The sequence below is a fragment of the Leptopilina heterotoma genome, unplaced genomic scaffold, assembly GCF_015476425.1.
Source record: "Leptopilina heterotoma isolate Lh14 unplaced genomic scaffold, ASM1547642v1 Lhet_215, whole genome shotgun sequence".
Lineage (NCBI taxonomy): Eukaryota > Metazoa > Arthropoda > Insecta > Hymenoptera > Figitidae > Leptopilina > Leptopilina heterotoma.
The window spans coordinates 869,824-892,223 of NW_025110933.1; the positions used below are offsets into that span (position 1 = coordinate 869,824).

The 22,400-nt window shown below is 30.9% G+C and overlaps 1 protein-coding gene across 1 annotated transcript; it reads left to right on the plus strand.

Moving 5' to 3' along the window:
- Window positions 1-17,428: 17,428 nt before the first annotated feature.
- On the plus strand, window positions 17,429-20,876 carry LOC122501811. Its single transcript, XM_043611561.1, has 2 exons — window positions 17,429-20,049; window positions 20,156-20,876. Exons 1-2 carry the CDS (start codon window positions 19,508-19,510, stop codon window positions 20,166-20,168), a joined length of 555 nt encoding a protein of 184 aa, XP_043467496.1. The 5' UTR covers window positions 17,429-19,507; the 3' UTR covers window positions 20,169-20,876.
- The last annotated feature ends 1,524 nt before the right edge of the window (window positions 20,877-22,400 follow it).

A 22,400-nucleotide genomic window follows, 5' to 3' on the forward strand; every position in this document is an offset into this window, starting at 1 on the left:
CTAAGATAATTATCCATTATCCGCAACAAGTAGGGCGGCATGTTTTTCTTTTCCATCGACTCGATGAGATCTTTCCATCTTGCGGAATTAAACGCGTTACGTATGTCAATTGCTACCAACGCGCAGAAGCTCTTCTTTTTCCCAGGTCCCAATTTGTTTTTTCCTGCTTTGGCTATGTCCACAACTGCCTGGATGGCATCAACTGTGGACTTGCCTTTACGGAAACCAAATTGGTGATCGGACAGACGATTCTCTTCGGTCAAGTGGCCTTGCATTCTCTGCAGAACCATATCCTCTAGAAGTTTACCCATCGTATCTAGCAGGCATATAGGCCTGTACGATGAAACCTTATCTAGAGGTTTTTCACCTTTCCTTAGGAGGACTAACCTCTGTCGCTTCCAGTCGCGGAAGAACTCTCCTCTCTCAAGGCAAAGATTGAAGCATCGAAGCAGAATCTGGGGTAAAGTGTCGATTACCAACTTTAGGATCTCGTTACTTATCCCATCGATTCCAGGCGCCTTGCCTGTTTTCAATCTTTTGCCTGCTTTTTGCAGTTCACTAAGTGTGAAGAGTTCTTCCTCTTCGACTTTGCAAAAACTCCAGTCCCTTCTAAGGTATGGCTCCGCAGGAGGAAACAAAGAACTTATTATCTTTCTGACCCAATCGGGATTGTCCAGGCCGGGGGTCTTTTGCCTCGTCACTAATTTCTTAGTTACGATTTAAAAAGCCAGACCCCATGGGTCCTTATCGACTTCCTTGATTAGGTCCTTCCAGCTACGGCGTCGCGACTTGCGGATCTCTTTCTTGAGGTCCTTTTTCGCCTCCTTGAAAGCCTCTTTCAGCAAGGGATCTCCCTTAGATCGGGTATATGTCCTTCTTGCTTTGAGGCATTCCTTTCTCAAGGAGGCTAGCTCCTCTGACCACCAGTGCAAGGATTTTCTTACTGGAGTGGCGCCTTTGCGTGGCATTGACGCATTGCAAGCGGTGACTATCATGTTCCTCACCGCTCGCACCTCCCCATCCAGACTGCTCGGCCTCTTCACCCAGCCCAAGTCCTCAATTAAAAGGGCTTCTCTTAGGGACCGGCCGAACTTTTCCTTGTCGAGTCTCTTCATATTCCACGAGGAGGTTTTGCGACTAGGAGCATCCTGTCTTTTTCCTCCTCGTGTGTCTCCCATAGAGACTGAGAACTCAATGTACTGGTGGTCACTTGCGGTATATTCCTCTGAGACCCGCCAGTCGGTTATGCGGCTAAATAGTTTAGACGATGCGATTGTTAGATCTATAATTGATCCGATCGCACCTCGTCTAAAAGTCCATGTATTGCCTCGGTTTACTGCCAATAAGTCGTTTCTGGAGATCATTTCTCCAATACGAATTCCTCTCTTGTCGAGTCTCGTCTCACCCCACTCTGGCGACTTTGCGTTAAAATCACCAGTGATGATGACATCCAGCCTGGATTCTGTGAGGCTCGATTCTAGGTCTTCGATATTGGCTTCGAAGTTTGTCAGTGGGTCGTTGGGTGAGAAGTAGCAGCTATACATACGTATATTAGCCACCTCTATCCACACGAACCCACTGCTCGTCTCCAGAAACTTGTCAACCCGCAATTCTGGGTTGCACAGCTTTATGGCGGCTCTCTTCGCCTTATCCTGATACCAAGAGGCGAGATGGCTTCCTTGATACTGCTCACTGCAGAACAGGATATCGACCTCATTTTCCCTTGCTGTTTGCATTAGGAGCAACTGTGCATCCTTACTTGTATGCAAGTTGACCTGCAAAAATTTTAAGGATTTGCCCTTTTAATCTTTTGCAGTTCTTCTCTGTAAACCGGGCAGGCTCTCTTTCCGGAATCGTGATCCGTCTCTGGCTTTCCCAGGTCCAAGCATGTAAGGCACTTCGGCTTAACTTTACAGCTCTTCGCGAGGTGTCCCTCTCCGCCGCATCTCCGACAGTTTTTGCTTCTGTCGGGGCCTTTGCAGGTTTGGGTTGAGTGTCCGTATGCTAGGCACTTTTGGCACCTAGCTACTTCAACATGCTCGCGAATTGGAGCATTTATCCAGCCGATTTTTATTTTACCAAGCTTTAGCAGAGTGTTACTTTCTGCCTCTGTCAGACGTACCAGAGCAACCTTAGTTCCTCTGTATCGCGGCAAAAGTCGACACTCCATCTTCAGGTCGGGTTTACCCAGCTTTTCTCTTAGTGCTGCAGTTACCTCATCCTCTGAGGTGGCTTCGTCCAAATCCTTAATCTCTAGAGACCTTTTATTCACTAGAGGTGTGACCTCAGCTTTACCATGCAGGGCCGAAGACAGTGCATCTGCAAATTTTAAGGTCTCTCCGCCCTTTTTCACTATCACGAGAACCTCCTGTTTAAAGGTTCTCCTGATTTTCCGGATCACGGTACCCGTATCTTCTGGGTTTACCTTTGCTTTTAGCAGCGGCAAGATACCCTCATAAAGCTTTGGGTCGCTTGCCGTAATTTTAACAGCTTCCGTGCTCCTCAGCTTCAAAGGGGGCTTCGGAAGCTCTTTTTTCTCACCTGAGGGTTTCTCTTTTGGAGTCCGTTTCTTTTTGCTTTTAACAACTTTGAAGCCGTCCCCATTGTCCGCTCCGTCCTTTAAAACGGTCTCAGCATACGAACTGCCAGGACTATTTAAGGGCGCCTCTTTCGTTCCATCTAGCGACTCAGAACCAAGCTGTGGAGCATCCTTTCGCTTAATTCTTTTCCCGCTTTGAGTCGCCCGTTGCGGACTCGCATCTGGGCTTGCACCTTCCCTGGGGCGCTTATTAACGCCCTTTGCCTTATTAGGGCGTGCAGTTACGCCGTCCAGAGCTGTAGTCGTGCTCTCCGTCTGATCTCGAGCTCCCACAGTTGGATGTTGCGGCGCCTGGTCTTTGAACGGCTCGGGGATAAAACGTAAATTCTTACAAATTGTTAAGAACGAACTCTCCAAAACCGCCACGCCATCCTGGATGTCACGACTGACGTTCTTTTGGCGCTTGAATGCCTGGTACACGCTCTTAAAAATCCCGGGAATAGCCAGAAACTGATTTGCGACATTTGATTCGTAGCATGTCAGCTGGCTATCTATTTGGCTCCCTCCAAAATCCTTGGAGCCATCTGCACCGACTATCGGGGCTTGCACCCGATCAGAATCGGTGGTGGGATTACCCTCTTTCGAGGTACCCACTTGGAGTATTTCGTTTAAAATTTTGTCCATTTCATTTGTGTTTTTTTTTAATTCTTTGTCCCGTGTCGAGGGACAATCGGGCCTTAACAGGGTACTACCATCTGGCCAAGATGGGCCCTGAACCGCCTCCGTTAGTTACATAGACGTTATAGCATTGCCGGAGCATTGATGCGACGTCTATGATATCCAAGGGCACGTGAACATGTGTGTTTGATACTATTATTATATTTCAGAGGAAGTGCCGTATTTAGAAATTGAAGAAAACTCTATTGAGAAGAAAACCTCTATTAAGAAAATAGAGGGAGCCGATGAGAAAATAAATGTTGAGTCTATGTTGGACTGCTGGAAAGCCCCACTTTTGAATTAATTTAATGAAACAGTTATTAATTAATTATTAGAAAAGTTCAATAAATTTATGAAAAAATAATTTGAGTTTTTATATTTTAACCTCTTAACATTTTTATTAAGAACGTTCGATGGTCTCTAAAATTTGTAGGTTATGTGCGACTTACAGTTATCGCCCAAGAAAAACGGCACTGCCTGTTTGAAATGACGTGAAATTAGTAAACAACCGTTTTCGAACAAGTTTTTCTCTGCACACAATCACTTTTAACAAAATCTTACTACGTACTTTTATCATAAATGTTTTGAATTGTCTGAATTCAAAAGATTTTGTTAATCCATGCAGAAACGCGGTTGCAGGATCCCAGGTAGAAAAATTTAATGGAAGCCTAGATATATGCTAGCGCCACCACTGGAATTTGCATGGCAATTTATCTCGCCGACGTCTTCTAGCGCCTTGCATGGCGCGAGCACTTTCCGCTAGAATGCAACATAACCTCAAATTTCTGTTGCATAAAGTGTCAAAGGTGTTTGCTTCTATTTTTAAAGTAAAAATAAATGTTTGCTTGTAGAATATTGTGGCATTTAAAAACAATATATAGTAAAGGATTGTAAGTATTTATATATTTGTACACTGAAAAAAAAAGTTCATTGAATCAAGTAAATGCATTTTCTTGACCTGATTTATTTGAAACAAACCCATATTTTCTTATTGGAAGAAATTTATTTTCTTGTGTCAAGTAATTTTGAGCATTGATCAAAGTAATTGAAATAAGAAAATATGGGTTTGACATAAGTAAATATCTTACTGTTTCAAACGAACTGTTTTACATGCGCCAAGTCTCGAAAAAGTATTGAATCAAGAATATCATGTTCTCACGTCAAGTAATTTACCTTGAGTCATTTGGTATCTTGAGTCAAATAATTTTTTTATTTCCTTTAAAGCAACTATTTATTTCATCCAACACCCATAGTCTTGAGCCAAGAAAATGGGAAGATTAATACAAGTTAATAATTGTTTCAACTCAATTAAAAATTATTTTGTTTAAAAAAAATATTAATTAATCTAAGCATTTCTTTTACTTGAAGCATTTCTATATTCTCATGTTTCAAAATCATTAATTTCTTGCGAGAATATTATATTTTCTGGAATGAAATATTTTATTTATTCAATTCAATTAAGTGTAAGATCTTGAATTAAATCATTCTTTTGATTTCTTTAAAACAAGATTTTAATTAATTCAACGCTCATATAATCCTGATTCAAGAAAATATGAAGGTTAATATAAGTAAATATTTGTTTCAAGTTGATTAAAAATTACATTCAATTAGTCCCATATTTATTTGAAGAAAGAAATTCATTTTCTTGTGTCAAGTAATTATTAGCATTGAACAGAATTCTTGAATTAACAATTTAGTATTTGGCGGAACTAAATATGTAATTATTTCAACCAAATATTTTACTTTTCCGAAGTACCAAAAAGTATTGAATCTAGAATATCATGTTCTTAAGCGAAATAATAAAGTATTGTGTGGAGAATTCATGTTTCTTGAATCGAATCATTTTATTTATTTGCTTTGAAACTTTTTTCTACTTAACACAATGCCGGTGTTCTTGATCCAAGAAAATATTTTTCTTCAAATGTATATGCAACTTAAATATCAGTTTTTGAAAACTGTCCATTGAGGCTAGGATGGCATAGTGGTAGCGTGACGGCTTCTGGTGCGTGCAACCCGAGTTCAATTCCTCCGACCGTGGAAAATTTTCTTTCAAGGTATATTTGTTGTATTTGTGTTAAGTAATAATTAAATGTAAATATATATGTAAAATAACAATTATTTAATTATTTAAATAAAAAATATAAATGTTAATTAATTAAATAATAAAAATGTTTGACCTAAGTATTAGAAAAGATGGGATGGGGGTAAGGGGGGGGTCATTTAAGTAAATAATTTACTTGTATTGAGAAAGTATTTTTTTGATTGAAATCTATAAATTTTCTTAAATCAAGAAAATATTTTCTTGGACAGAGAACATACTTTCTTGATTTGATACATAAATGATTTTGAATTAATATATTCTGCATTTCTTACATGCTACTTAATTTCTTGATCGAATTCCATATTTTCTTGGATCAAGAATATCTGCGTTCTCTCACAAAATAAATGTTTTCTTCATTTAAATCTTGAATTACTTGAACGAATGTTACAAAAAATTGAATGAATCAAATAAAATAATTCAATTAACTATATATATTCTTAGAACAAGAAAATATTTTATTCATTTAATACATTTTATATTTCGTACAAGTCGATTAACTTCTTGGTCGAATTCCATATTTTCTTGGATCAAGAATATCTGTTCTTCTTACAAAATAAATGTTTTCTTCATTTAAATCTTGAATTACTTGAACGAACGTTACAAAAAATTGAATGAATCAAATAAAATAATTCAATTAACTATATATATTCTTAGAACAAGAAAATATTTTATTCATTTAATACATTTCATACTTCGTATATGAAGACTAACTTCTTGGTCGAATTCCATATTTTCTTGGATCAAGAATATATGTTCTTCTCCCAAATATCCTATGTCAAGAAAATCGTTTTCTTGAATCAATACTTTAATAGTCTTGGCCGTATTCAATCCCACGATTTGCTTCAACCAAGAAAAATTTTCTTGGTTCAATACTTTTTTTTTCAGTGTAATTGTATTAAATTTAAACATAAATTAATATTGCATTATAAATTTCTTGTTCATTCGTTAATTTATACACTTATTTATAAAAGAATTTTTAGTATATGAATGTTTTATTCAATCTCCAAGAAAATTTTTAAATATATTTTAAGTAATTAATTTAACGATTTATCACCAAGAGTAACAATAAATACTTTTTGATGGATCAAATATATTAATAATTTTTCTCCATTCGAATTAAAAAACATAACCTCAAACTGGATTTATTTTTTCTTTATTTTTAATTCACCTGACAGAAAAGATTTACTGATTTTAAATAGGAACTTAATTTTTGCAATTATTATTATTATAAAAGAAATTGGTTAATTTCAAAAATTTTAATTTCAATGTTTAACATGTGTAACTATTTTTGACACTGTTACTAAAGAAATAAATAATTTTTTATGAAAATTTAATAATAATTTATTCTTAAAATTTCCATATTTAAAAAACAATTTTATACAGCAAATAATGATCAAAATTTTGATTAGGCTTGGGATTAAGAAAAGGTTGCCGTTTTCTGAATTAAAATCTTACCATAACTTTAAACGAAACGTGAATTAACTCTTCAAATACGTTAAAACTTCATTGTAGGCAGATAATTAGTAAATGTTTTTTATATGTACACGATTTTTTTTAATTATTTTCGTCAAAAGAAATGACATAGGAATCATTTTTTAATTCGCGAAATAAAGTTTTGGCAGGTGAGGTTATGTTCATTCTAGCACTGCGGGCAGAATGCGAGAAAGGCGCTAGACTAAAAAAGTGTTTTAAATGCTCTTAGCGCCACTACAGCGCAATGGCACGCAAGAGTGGCACCATGCTAGCGCCACCAAATTTTTCTACTAGGGATTGGAAATACAAAAGTAATGTAATGACAAGCGGCAAGACGTATGTTACAGCCATTTGGTCAGTAGAGGGCAGAAGCATGCAGGGAGCTCAGCTGTCAAAATGATTCGCATTACATTGCTATGGTAATTCCAATGCTGCAACCGTGTTTTTGCATGGATTAACAAAATCTTTTGAATTCAGACAATTAAAAACATTTGTGACAAATGTATGTTGTCAGATTTTGTTTAAAGTGTCTGTGAACAGAGAAAAATTTGTTAGAAAATGAATGTTTACCAATTTCACGTCATTTTAACCGGTTAGTGCCGTATTTGTTGGGTGATAACTGTTAGTCGCACATTATCGAGAAATTTAAGAGACCATCGAACACCGTTAATATTAAAAATATTTTTTTCGTGTACTAAATTAATTGTGAATATTAGGTAGTATAACAAAATATGCATGTGCATTAGGGTGGCTCTTATTTACCAAGTTGAAGATAACTTTTGGGCCCCCCTCTACATCAAATCTTTGGCCTAAATTATGAAAAAATTCGATAAGAAAATTGATTTTGAGATTGATTAACCCTCTCCCGTAAGCGCCTACTTTTCCCATTTGAAATACATGGGATTTTACAAACTTTTGGTTTTTGTAAAATAATTTTTCTACTTAACAAAATTTTTTAAATCGGTTTTTAGATTCTTAAAGTGCACACTTTTACCTTTAAAATGACCTAAAATACCAGATTTTCAGTTCATAATTGAATAAGTTATAAAGCTTTTAATATATAGAGATTAATAGATTATTTAGCCAAATTTTACTAGTTAAAGTACAAAAATCGGACACACTAGTTGTTTGTTTACCGCAAGCACTACAGCTTACTCTAATATATTGTTTTTAATACGTGAAAAAAAGTCCTCTTAATAAAATTGTCGTATGATAGCCACAAGCTTTTTACAGGGCATCAAGTCAAGAATAATTTCAATTTAAAAGTCAACGTTCGGTTTTAATAGAGAGTTTTGAATTGGAAGATCTTCAACATATGCTAATATGTTTTTAAATACACTGAATGACAAAAATTTGGATTAAAAATAGGTGTAAGATAGAATTATAAAGTTTTTAATTTATTTGTATTCATTTAATTATAATTGTTTTAAACGTAAAGTATTTATTTTAAAATTATTTCAGATTGACGGCAAATTACTACATGGCTAAAATTTCATAGTGAAATTTTTATTAATTATTATTAGAATGCAAATTTTAGGAGTGTATTTGTGACGCTCCACGAGAAAAGGGACCTTATAACAAGAGTAAATAAGGTCCCTTTTCTCGTGGAGCGTCACATTTATAAAAATAAAATATTTAAAAATATTTTTAAAAATAAATATTTTAAAAATATTTTTTAAAATATTTTTTATTCATAAAAAAATAATATTATTGGCGTTAAAACTTAGTTAATTATTTATTTCTATAAACGTAGAACTACAATTTCGTTCTCTAAAGCTCATTTCCATTCAAGAGTTAGCGAAAATCTGTTCTTGTAATCCTCTACCACAACAGAACCAGCCTAACCCAATATTAACTATTTTATTTATTTAATTGACAATTTAAATTTTACCGCTTTTGTAGTGCTGGCTCTATCGAGAGAGGAGCGATTTACACACATGCGTCATATTTAACCCTCTAGCGCATGACTTTCCACCGGAAAAGTGGTTTCCAAATGCATACATTTTTCTTAAAGTTGAATTTGTTTGAAACTTGTTATCTAGAGGTTTTTAGGGATCCTGATTACGAATCTAAAGTCAGTTTTTGAAAATTCAAAATGGCGGATCCAATATGGTAGATGACTTTTTTCAAAAATTGTTGGATTTTTATAAAACTTGTTATCTAAGAGTTTTTGGGGTCGCTAATTACGAATCTGAAGTCAGGTTTTGAAAATTCAAAATGGCGGATCCAATATGGCGGACGAATTTTCAAATAATTGTTGGATTCTCATAGAACTTGATACCTAGAGTTTATTCGAGTCGCTGATTTACGAATCTGAAGTCAGTTTTTGAAAATTTAAAATGGCGGATAACTATTTTATAAAATTATTTTAATAAGTTATTTTAATGCTATAATATTCTTTGTTAAATTTTTTTGACAAATTAGAAAGGGATTAAAAAAATTTATCTAAAAATTTCCAATTTAGATGTTTCACAGGGTGCCTACTAACCGGGAAATAGCCGGGAATTTTAATCGACCGGGAATAAGCCAAAAATTTCAGGCCAAACCGGGAATTTTTTCACCAAATTAAAAAAAGTTGTATTATTTTAATTTGTTTTTAAAAAATCGCTTTTAATTAAATTTTTATAGACATTTATATACTGTTCTCTAAATTTGAATTAAATTTGAGTTAAAAATAATAAATTTGATAGTAAAAAATCAGTCACGGATTAAAATATAGTATTTAAATAAATTTTTAAAAAAATTATCGAAAGCATAGAAAGTTTATAAAATTCAACTGAAAATAATTAAATTTGTTAAAAAATTCCATTAAAAACTTTGTAACAAATTGAATTTTCAAAGTATTTTAATTTAATAATTGATAAATAATTGAATTTAATAAAGAGTCACATTCTAATGTATTCACCTGTCTTAGTGCGAAGATTAATAATTAAAGTTTTTATTGGTTAATTTAGAAAAAGATATACACGTACAATTTTTTAATAAAATTGAATTTTCGCAAAGTTTTTTTAAAAATTCTGAAAAATAAGATTTTTGAAATTTTTCAATTTTATTGTTTCAAGATAATATTGAATTTTTATAAACAAATGATTGAATATTTTTGCAATACTTAAAATTTATTTACCTGCTATTAAAAACTATTATTCTTTCAAATAATTTTATTTAAATTTCTCGAAAATAATCAAGAGAAGTTAGTCACCGTAATTTTAATTTTATTTTTAAAAATTTCTTCGCAATATATATAGGGTAAACCAGACAGTAGTCGGACACTTAAGAAAATCTTTTTAATTAACACTGTTTTTAAAGTGCAATTTATTTATATATTTATACTTTTTTTAAAATTCTTTCATGTGATATTGTTCCTTACGATCACACAAAACTATTAAACCAATCATGCTTATGAAAAAAAAGATTTTATTCGTTAAAAAAATTTATAAATAAACAATACGTAGAAATATACCTTCTCCTCTACTTTGATTTAAACGTGAAATTACTACTTGTCTAAAATCGTTATTTTTTTGTATAGAGTGTAAGTACACCTAGAAGTGTTAGTTCTCTTCCACGTACAATTTCACCCTTAGTTTCCCAATTAATTGTAAAAATTTGTAAGAGGTATTAACTTGAATACAGCAAGCATATCCACTTAGAAATATACCTTCTCCTCTACATTGATTTGCCTGTGAATTTGTCTACAAAAATTGTCTAAAACATAAATCTCAAGAATTTTTGGTTAAAATATTATCGTAAAATGCGCTGATTTTAACGACGGCATCCACCGACCCTTAAATATTTTATTACAAATTAAACAATTATTTATAAAAAAAGGTTAAATAAAGCGTAGTTATATTGTTTTAGTCAATACAAATGAAGTCCATTTGAAACCGATTGAAAATTAATGATATTTTTTTTTTAAATAAAAATAACTGAAGCCAATTGAAAAAAGCTTCCACCGACCTTAGTCTCCACCGGCATCAGAATTTCCACCGACCTTTGTATTACGAAGAACCTAGTTCAAATGTAGTGTTATGGTGCCACATATATAAGGAATAAAAAAAACCTATTGCTCAGAAAAATTTACCATAAATTAATTAAATAAATTTCCATAAATTACCACGAAAATTTTTATAAATTACCGCAAAAATTTCCATAAATTACCGAAATAAAAATTTTAAATTGTGATTTCTACTTTGCATATTTTAAAAAATTTCCGACAAAATTTCTTTAAATTACCTTACAAATTGCCATAAATTTCCATAAATTACCGCGAAAATTTCCATAAATTACCAAAATCCAAATTTTTAATAATAATTTTAATTTTACATATTTTTATGAATTATCGCAAAAATTTCCATAAATTACCAAAATCCAAATTTTTAATAATAATTTAAATTTTACATATTTTTATGAATTATTGCAAAAATTGTTACGTACAAGGTACTTAACAGCTAATATTATTTTAATTATTATCGTTTAATAAAGCTACAAAACATAGGACAGAAATAGTAAAACATGTTTATTATTAAATACTTTATAAACTGTTTATAAATTAGATGCATAAATTTATGAACAGTATTAATTCTAAAATTTTTATATAATAAATGAAACCTCCATTTAAAAATAATCAAAACTAATGCATTTCACACATGGATTGAGACGACCAGGGTGTATACGTGCACATCCACTGATTCCGATGGCTACAAGATCTAACACGACCACACCCTTGAGTTCTTCGCGTTACGGGCACACATACAAGCATGCTACACATGCCTCTGCTCATTGCCTTGTCTCTCCTATTGTCTTTTCTTGTCTCTCCTTCCTTTTTCCCCTTTGGGCCTACAAGCTTAGGGACTAGAATATCATAACAAATGCACATGCATTTGGAGGCTGACTCAACGCTTTATGAAGCGTATATATTTTATTCGTTTTATGCACTATTCCAAATTTACAGAAAATAATTTGATAATAGCTAAACATTTTATTGTAACTTATTGTTAACAATAAAATGCCGGAGGACTGTAAGTTGCATGTATATGTGTATATGTATAATTATGAATGCAAAGTACATATACTAGTAATTTATAAAATGTAGGATCAATATAACGTTATTTATACAACTTATATTAAACACTTATAACTATTAATAAATTATAATTATAAATAAAAAATTCTTTCTTTACAATATAATTATAATTTATATATTTAGTTATAAAAATAGTTTCTAAAAAATATCAAATTAACAACGCCGTTTCCGTTCTCACGAAAACTGCATGCAATCAGAAAAGTCAGCATAATGCAAAGTCCAATGGGCCTCAAGAACATCCCTACTTCTAATTCTAAAAATCCTTAGTTGACAAATTTACCCCACTTTGGCATTAGGACAAGGAGTAGAGGCTTGTCGCAATATTTCCATCGCTGCTGTACAATTTTCCTCTTCAAGCGATCAACACCTGTCCTGGCTGCGGCCTGACAGATCTGTTGATCGCAAGAAAGTAGGAAATGCCGGGACTAAGCCCGTCTGCGCGTCGGACCCCCGCGTATAACATATCAAGTACAACGCGAAAGGCAGACAAAAAATTTAATAGAATCTTCTAACCGACGGAGTCCAGTGAGAGCTGTTTTGAGTGAGATTCCAATTAATTAAATATTTAACAATTGTGAATCTTGTTTCTTAACCCGGCCAGTCCGTACGTGTAGTACCTGCGCCGTCTCAATGCAGTGGCCCCATATAATTCGCGAGTTCGCGTAAATAAAAATTGGTCGCATAGACGACTTAATTTTCGACATTCAACTTGTGTTTTGCCCGATGGAGGATCCCTGTTTCTCGACTGGCCAGTCCGTACGCGCAGTACCTGCGCCGTATAAGAGAAATTATGCCCTGTCGGTAGGATTAAGGATTTTAGCGGTAAGTCTGTATCGTTTCAATGATTTAATGTTACTTTCAACTTTAATTCTCTTTCAAACATGTGCAAGTTTGTAAATTTCTTAAAATCTTGTTAAAATAAAATTTTAATGTGAATGCCAAATCTGATTTTATTTATTTTAAAACTCCTGAAATAAATAAAGTAAATTGAAATAATTATTTATCAGAGTTAAAACAAAGCAGAAACGGTAACTTTTAAAAGTAGGATCACGAACCCACACAATTAAACAGGGCCTTAAAGACCCTGGCAGCTTGGTGCCTCCCCAAACCGAATTTAAATAAGAGCCATCTCAAAAGCTCGAATAAAAGAAACAACATAAATTTATTATTCTGGTTTGTAACAAGCTGATGGTGGCAGCGGTGGGATTTTCCTACGCGTTACCGCCCTGCTTCGTTACCTGGTAACATTTGTTACCAGTGGCACCATTTTTAATTAAAAGGAATTTTAACTTAACCTTCTAGTACTATAATCTAATTTTTACCTATTCTACATTTCATTTTAGACTTTATAAAATTTTCTATTTTTAATTGTTATTCTTTATTTTTTAAATGTCGTTTATTATTTTTACTAAAGTACAGATCAAATGTAATTAAAAAAAAATTTCTTTCTTCCTTAATTACTACGAGAAAATTAAAAAAAATATATATATATAAGGAACTCTGTTTTGGAAAGAACTTGGAATTTGGCTCTCCGACTTTTGTTGTTGATGACGACTTAATCCAAGTTTGATTTTGGCTCTCCGACTATAGTTGTTGATGATGACTTAATGACTAAGACATTGAATTCTAATATTTTATTGATCCTCTTTTAGAACTCCTATCGCTAATTGGAAAATATGAACAACTCTGTCTCAAGTAAATTAGAAATTTGTCTCTCTGACGTCAGTTGTTGATGATGACTTATTTCTAATCTGATCTTGGCTCTCCGACTATTGTCGTTGATGACGACTCGATCAACCTAAAGGCATTGAATACAGAAATCCAATCATCAATAGAAATGAGTTTTATTCTGGACAATATTAATTCTTTTATGAAACTTTACGTAATTTAATGTAAGTTTATTTTATTCATAACTTCTATATTCATTTTCTTAAAAATTTGGCCTATAAAATATCATTCAATTATTTGTAAAGAATAAAACTTTCAAATAGAAATTGTAAAAAAAATGGTGTTATAAACACGTAATCGCTAGAATTAGTGTTAACTGATTATAGCGACTAGTAAGTCAAAATCGCCGGTTGTGGGTACAAGGCCGCAAGATTGGGAAAACTTCTGGTCGAATCCTGGTGAATTTCAAATTGAAATTTGTAAAGAAGAAAATGTTATTCTCTTCTTTCCTTTTACACTAGGAAGCGCCGTTGTAAGTACCGATTTCCCGTCTAGGAGAGCCTCCGTGTTGAATCTGTTAAGTTTATTACACTGTTTAAAAATAGAATTTTATTCTCTTCTCTTTTCCTTCTTTCTTCTATAAACATAATTATAAAATCTCTACAATCCTTTAAGAAAACAATTTTTTTATTTATTAAGAATAAACTCCCAAATTTGTCCATTTTTACTTATCTACTTAATCTCAAATTTAAAAAGATGGGATCGTTTTCCAAATTTGATAAGTTCTGCAAGTATAATTCACCTTTTTTTAAAATTATATTAATAAACTATTTGTAATTATTAAAATCTTTAATTAGCAAAGTAATTGATTTAATAAATTTTTAGCTTTCTATACTTTGAAGTTTCAGGAGTTTTAAATATAATTAACTTTCAAAATTTAATAAAAAAATTAAAATTTATGTCTTTTCTAAATTAAATAACAATAATCAGAACAGTTACTGATTACAAGGATATAAATTTGATCAATTCCAGGCTTTTCCATCGTGCTTGCAGTAAATAAACAAGTTTTCTTTCTGTTTCAATCAGTTTTTAAAATTTCTATATCCTTTTCAAGAATATTGTTTCAGTGGTATTCTTACACACGTCATTGATAATGTTTCATGTGTCTAGCGGACTATAGTATTACGTTTAATTTTCATACAAATTTTTTTATTAACTTAATAATAATTTTAATCGCATTTAAAGACACATGAAATTAAAAAAAAATTATATATATATATATAAATAAAAAAATAGCATAACTAAGAAAAAAAGTAAAAAAAAATGAAATAAAGAAAAAGAAATGGAAAACCTGAAATAAAAAAAAAAATTTTAAAAAAAAAAGGGGAAATAAAACTAAAAAATTAGGAGGATATTCTTGGGATATCTTAGGGATGTTGCGTGGATATTTTAATATAATTGCAATTTCGTAAATAACTTAATTCGGAACATATACCATGTTGTTAAATTAAATTTTTTTGGAATATTTCTAGGATATTCCACGGTTGATAATGGAATTTTTTTTTAATAATATTTAAGTTTTTTGATGATTATATTTATATGCACAAATTGCACCCTCGAAGTATCCGAGGGATAACCTGGAATGTGTGAATGAGTTATTCTCCTTAATGTAGAGAATATCCATGGGATATACTAAAATTGCCTATTTAGGATATCATAGAGATTGTCATTAAAAAAAAAAGAAATGGTTTGGTATGACCGTAGATATTCTTTATGGGGATAATTTTACTGCTTTATCAATTAACCGATCAATCAATAAGATTTTTTCTAAACTCTTTAAATTTCTTTACTTGTTATTTGTCTCTAATTTTCAGTAATAAAATTTTAATATGCGAATCCTCTGTGAATTGCTCGTATCTCAACATTGCGTATCAGATTTCTATAAGATCATGACACCTGGTCCACGCATCTAAAGAGACGAAAGACGAACTATGATTTGCATATTACAAAATTTGTGACTTATGACATTCTTTCTACCCTACAATTTATTATAACAAAAGTAAAATATGTTTTCTTATCTTTACAAAAAATTTTCTTTACACGTATCAAAAAAATTTCCGTCGTGGTGAAATTTCAGTACTCTATTTTCGAATACACTATCCATTTTATTGTAAACATAAAATATACACTGTGTACACATACACGCATTTATATCAAGTAAACTATTAAATGCCTTTTACAAAAGGATTAGTATGGTCACTTTTCTTAAATGAAAAGTAAAAAGAATCTTACTTGTCCCTTACTATTAGAGCTCCTTAAAAAAAAATTATTAAGAAAAATATTCAAAATAATTACATTTATTATGCAATTTTTTTATTATTTATTCTTCTATCTCATTCAAACACTTTCCTAAAAAGAAAAACTTATTAATTGTAAGAAATAGGTAAATAAGGTCTTTTGTTTGAATTTATTTTTAATATATTAAATAAATTTTTGCTTAAATGATTTTCCTTAAATTTCCTTTACAAGTATCAGAAAATTTCCGTGGTGGTGTAATTTTGATACCCTATTTTCAAATTCGCTAGCTATTTATCGAAGAAAAGGAATGTATCCTGTGTGTACATGCATTTAGTTAAATCGAGTATATTAACAGTTACCCTTTACAAAGGATTAGTAAGATCAGTCTTCTTGAATGAAGAGTATAACGAATCTTACTCAACTCTACTATTAGAGTTGTCTTCAAGTAAAAAATAAATTACAATAAATATACAAACTATTAAATTTATCATACAATATTATATTACCATTATTCATTCTTTTATTAAAAAAAAACACCCTCGTATAATCAACTTTACGCGCGAGTAGCATACAACATTTTTTTTCAACATAACTCTGCTCCGAAGCAGCAACTTTCGAGGTTAAAGAGTGACGAAAGTGTAGTATAGTACAAAGAAGTACTATTTTATGCTGTGTGGTGCTGTGCTGTAGTACTGTACTGTGATGTACTATACTATACTATACTATACTATACTATACTATACTATACTATACTATACTATACTATACTATACTATACTATACTATACTATACTATACTATACTATACTATACTATACTATACTATACTATACTATACTATACTATACTATACTATACTATACTATACTATACTATACTATACTATACTATACTATACTATACTATACTATACTATACTATACTATACTATACTATACTATACTATACTATACTATACTATACTATACTATACTATACTATACTATACTATACTATACTATACTATACTATACTATACTATACTATACTATACTATACTATACTATACTATACTATACTATACTATACTATACTATACTATACTATACTATACTATACTATACTATACTATACTATACTATACTATACTATACTATACTATACTATACTATACTATACTATACTATACTATACTATACTATACTATACTATACTATACTATACTATACTATACTATACTATACTATACTATACTATACTATACTATACTATACTATACTATACTATACTATACTATACTATACTATACTATATGGTATGGTTTTGTGCGGTGGAGGGCAGTATACAATTTATTCAATATAGTAATAAATGCATACATACATAATCATGAAAAGATAAAACAGTGTATAATGAAAAAAAAACTGTGCGTTACAGACCGTTATAAAGAGATTCTTTGCACATACTTTTCGGTGTGTAAAAATTTAACTTTATATATTAGTGCTGTGAAAACTATATTATTTCAAAGTTAAGTTATTCTCTATGTTACGTTCCGAGCAAGAGCGAGGCTTTTAAATAAAATTAAATAATTTATTTAAAATAGATTTTAAAACCAGTTAGCTGATTAATCAGGTTGGTAAAGCCTGATCTTTATTTTTATTGTAGGATCGTGATCACCTGTCAAAACTATGGGCTTTGCGTTAATAACAAGATAAATATTCCTTTTATTTAATTTATTGTTTATAGTAAGAAGAAAGTTACAATTGTTACAAATTGTTACTTACGTTTAATTACAGATTCGTTGACAAAATTATCGCAGGGTTGTTATAATTGGTTTTCTTGTTTTGAACTCGTTTCAATTGAATGAAACTGAAAGTTTGTTTTATTACACTTGTGTAATATTCACAACTTTATAACAGTTTTTGTGCTAAAATAACAGTTTCACGTTTTCTAAGTGTTAAATTATTTATCTTGCACCTTTTTAGGGGAAAGAAACTTGTTTCTAAGTGACAAATGATTATAACTTGCACCTTTATGGAAAGAATTAGTGAAATTTATACTATTAATTATTAATCACAAATACGACAGTTAAAATAGCAAAATTATCAACTCTAAGTGTTAAATTATTTGTCTTGCACCTTTTTAGGGGAAAGAAACTTGTTTCTAAGTGATAAATAATCTAACTTGCACCTTTTTACGGGAAAGAATACAATAAATCGCGTTTTAACCGAAGGGTCGCTCTACAATGATACTGTCCGCACTGAACTACACCGGAACTTTTGCAAATGGTTCTGCTTTTTACAGCAGCTTATATAGTTTCTAATCTAATGCATTTTGGGGATGTTAAGTGGTGGAAACATTTTGTTTTGGGTGTTTTCACCACGCGCCGTTTTAGACACGTATACCATGCACCGTTTTAGTCACGTACGCCATGCACGATTTCAGGCACGTACGATATGTAATATGATCTTTTTATTCTATTATATCTTCATTTTATTGATTATTTAATTTTATAATTGCTAATAGATCCATTATTCGTCCAATTCAAACATCGATATGCATATTTAGTTCATTAATCGAATCAACAATCGATAATCGATTAATCGATTGTCGATAATCGATTTATCTCTGATTCGATCAATTTGAATGTATTTATATTTACAATTTGGTGATAATGTTACACATCGACAACTGAACGAACCAATAAACCAATTACCAATTAATTTTATTAATATTAAGTATATGCATTATGAATGCGTTTATTCTTTTTATATTTTCTTTTTATCATGCGTCATCTCTTTCATTCATGGCCTTACACTTGTCGTAAAAACATAGTTCGTAGATTCATCTTACTCTTTCATTCATATGAGTAGTAACAAGTGTTAATGACTCACATGAATGAAATATTAAAATATTTAATTATGCTTTTCTATTTTTATGCTTTTCTAATTTGAAATATAAAATGACAATGTAATATTTTTAAATTATGTTTTTAGGCATGGCTAATGTTACATTTATAATATTATTTAATTGATTATTTAAAGAAATTATTAAATTTATAAGTTTTGAAATATGTCGGGATATAACAGTCCTCCCTCCTTAAATTGTTCATCGTCCTCGATGGACATGTACTTTTAGTACATAAATTTTTCATAAATTTTACAATTTTGCCTTTTAATTATAAAAGATGTAATGTTGCTGACGAAGAACATTTTGAGTTAAGTGTAATAGATAAGTGTTTAAATTATACATCATGTGCAGTACGTGTTCAAAATTGAGAATGGCGAAGAAGAAGGTAAGTTGTTTTCAAAACATGGTTTCTCGGGTATCCCTCGGTCCAACTGAGTTGTTCAAAATCGTGAGAATCTTCATGCTCATCAAATTTTTGACTGATGATATCAGGATCTGTCGTCCCCACTTATACTGTTGAAGTCCTTTGTAATTAGTTCTTCATTAGCTATGAGTGATAACAGTTCAGTTAGTGACGCTTCCACGGTTGATTTGGTTGATTTTTATGTTCAAACAATGAGACCAGTTCCTCTATTGTTAAATCGAGATGTTTCTCATGGTAATAGTGTTTTTTGATTAGTTTTGTTTTGTTTTAATTTGTGTGTGTTTTCATTGTTTCCTTTTTTTTTTATTCTTTATTTATAATATGAGTGATTCTATTGAAGAGATTGACAATGATGTGTCAGATTATGTGGACTTATTTGATCTCAATGTTCTTGAACCATTGAGAAATACTGATAACATTCAAGCAACTGTGATGCCACAAGTGGAAAATGTGACAGTTAGGGAAATTGATCCTGTTCCTTCTACTTCAAGATCAGAAGGACATTGGCACGCATCGAATATTCCAATAGATGTTCCGATAATTCCACAGTTGGATCATTTATTGACTGCTAACGTATCCAGACAAAGACTTATAGGACTACGCATGGTGGAATTGGAAGAACGTATGGGCATTTTTCAATTTGCTATATGGAAAATGCCTGTCGAGGGAGCAGCAGAAACAGTGCGTCGTTTGATTAGTGATATCACAGGCATTGAATATTCTTTAAATGAATTTATAATTGTGAGTGCCTTAGACGCGAATCGACAAGGTGTTTTAGTGCGTGTCTCGACTGCTAGTTTAAAACAATTAATTTTTAACTGTAAAATGTTGCTGATATTCCGGGGATACAATATTGACTATTTGTGAATATCAACTTTTCTTTCTTAATATGTGTATATGTGAGTGTGCTTGATACGATGTTAGTTTTTATTATATTTCACCCCTGTTTGTTTACTTTATTGTTTGCAGATTTTCTCAATAGTGCCTTTTCTCGTCGGCCCTTCAAAATAGAACTATTGGCTCAAATAATTTTTGGCGTTACTGAATTACACAGGATATCCCGGGAAATAAAAGAGTTAAGATGTTCCCGAGGATTTATTCCAAATTATCGGATGATAAGATGTCCTGACTCGCAGCTGAAAGTTGTTTTTCGCAAGGTGTCAGCCTCTTGGTCGGTGGTGAAAGGGGATTCGAGGAAATCGAGAAAATTGAAAACTTTTAAGTCGAAATTGGAAAAAAGATTGATGCGTTTGGTCACAGCCCTTATTGTATCATCACAAAATAGGACGAATCTCATAAGGTAATTTATGAATCTATATTTATTTCTTCTCTCTCATTTGTGAATTATTTGAAATTTTATAGATCGTGTTTTCTCCTTTTATTTCAGTTTGCGGGGTAAGAACGGACGTTTCTGTCGTTGTGGAAAATTCGTCTTGATAGATCGGAGACATTCGATATGTGCTTGTGGTGGTGACGTCGCAATCCTAACGAGGGTTGAATCCGATGAAGAAGAGATAGACGTAGTGAATTAATTATTACGAATTATTTTATATATATAATTTTATACACAAACCTATACATATTCACAAACATGCACACATATATATACTTTCTAACAATAATTCATTTTATAATAAATTTATTTAACGTGACATCATCGGTGTTTTACTTTGTTTCCTTGTGTCTTTTGATCCCTTTTTATTGATTTTGAATTCTAAATTTCATTAATTATTTAATAATCATTTAAAACTTATTTAATTACTCAAATTAATATTATCTATTATTAATATCAATATTTATTTATCAATTATAAATGTTTTCTCTTTTATTTCAGAATTTACTTTAAACTATTAATTATGTACTATAAAATATTTCTTGTTATGTTTACTAGTTATTGCGTTGATAAATTGTATAATTGACTTTTTATTATTTTCATTAAATATATACCTATATGTATATATATATATATTTCATATACTTCAATTTAAATTTTTATTAGTTCTATGATCGATTAAATCGATTATTTTCGCTCAGTTTCAAGAAGAAAGTATCCGAGGAGCATGAATATGCAGGGAGTATGTTCATGTGTTCGAGCGGAGATCGAGAGACTTCAACGCTTAGTTAAATGGTGAAGTCGGCCTTGAATTTATATGCGGCCAGAGTCCCATTATTCCTTACCCTTTTGAATTTATTTCATCGTAATTTACCGTAATTTAAATAATAATAAAATTTTTAGTTTCATTATACATTGCCGCTAATAAAACATCAATTCAATCATTTTTATTTTATTTAATTGCCTAGTTGAACGTAATAATTGGTAGTAAAAGATATGTTGAAATTTTAAACTAATTATCTGTTTTGTTATTTTATTTTCTCATAATTTCTTTCATTTAATTAATTATTGTCTTTATTAAATTGATAATTAATAACAATAATCAATAATATTATAAATTTTATGAACGAAAAACCTTCATTTGTTAATAAGATTTAAAATCATTGATATTTTTAATTATTTATTGATTTACTTGTGAATAATTGATACGACACCTAGTGGTGCTTAGTTTTGTATTGATATTTTAATAATAATCGATTATGGTTCGATAATATTGAGACCATCTGTCGAGAATCGTATCAAGAATTCACGTATACTAAGAGTGTAAGCGACATCGGGTTGTGCATGAGCTGGAGACTTTAATGCCGCTCGATCTTGCTTACCGTATAAGAGAGGCGTGGGACTGTCTATACAATCATTGGGAAGGAGGCGTGGGCCTGACTACACACTGTGTCGCGAGAGATCCTCCTACACTTTCATGCTTCTCTGATATCTTCAGCTCAACGTTGGGACTTTTAACGCCATTTATTATTAACAATAACTGTTAATAATAGCAAAGGCTAATGTATTAATCTATTGTCTACCCTTTTACACATAATTATTGTATATTTAAAATTTTTAATTACTAATTTCATCAAAATATGACTTTTAAAGCAACAATAATTATTAATTGTTATATTGTTTATTAATAATTTATTAGTATGTTGTTAATAAAATCTATTAGATTGGTTATTATATATTATCAATAATTATAATATATGATTTATTTAAATTTTAATTTTTATTCCTTTTAATAATTTTCCTTATATTATTTTTTTTTTTTTTGCTATTTTCATCTAATTTCTATAATTAATATTGATTGTTATTATTTATGTAATTTTA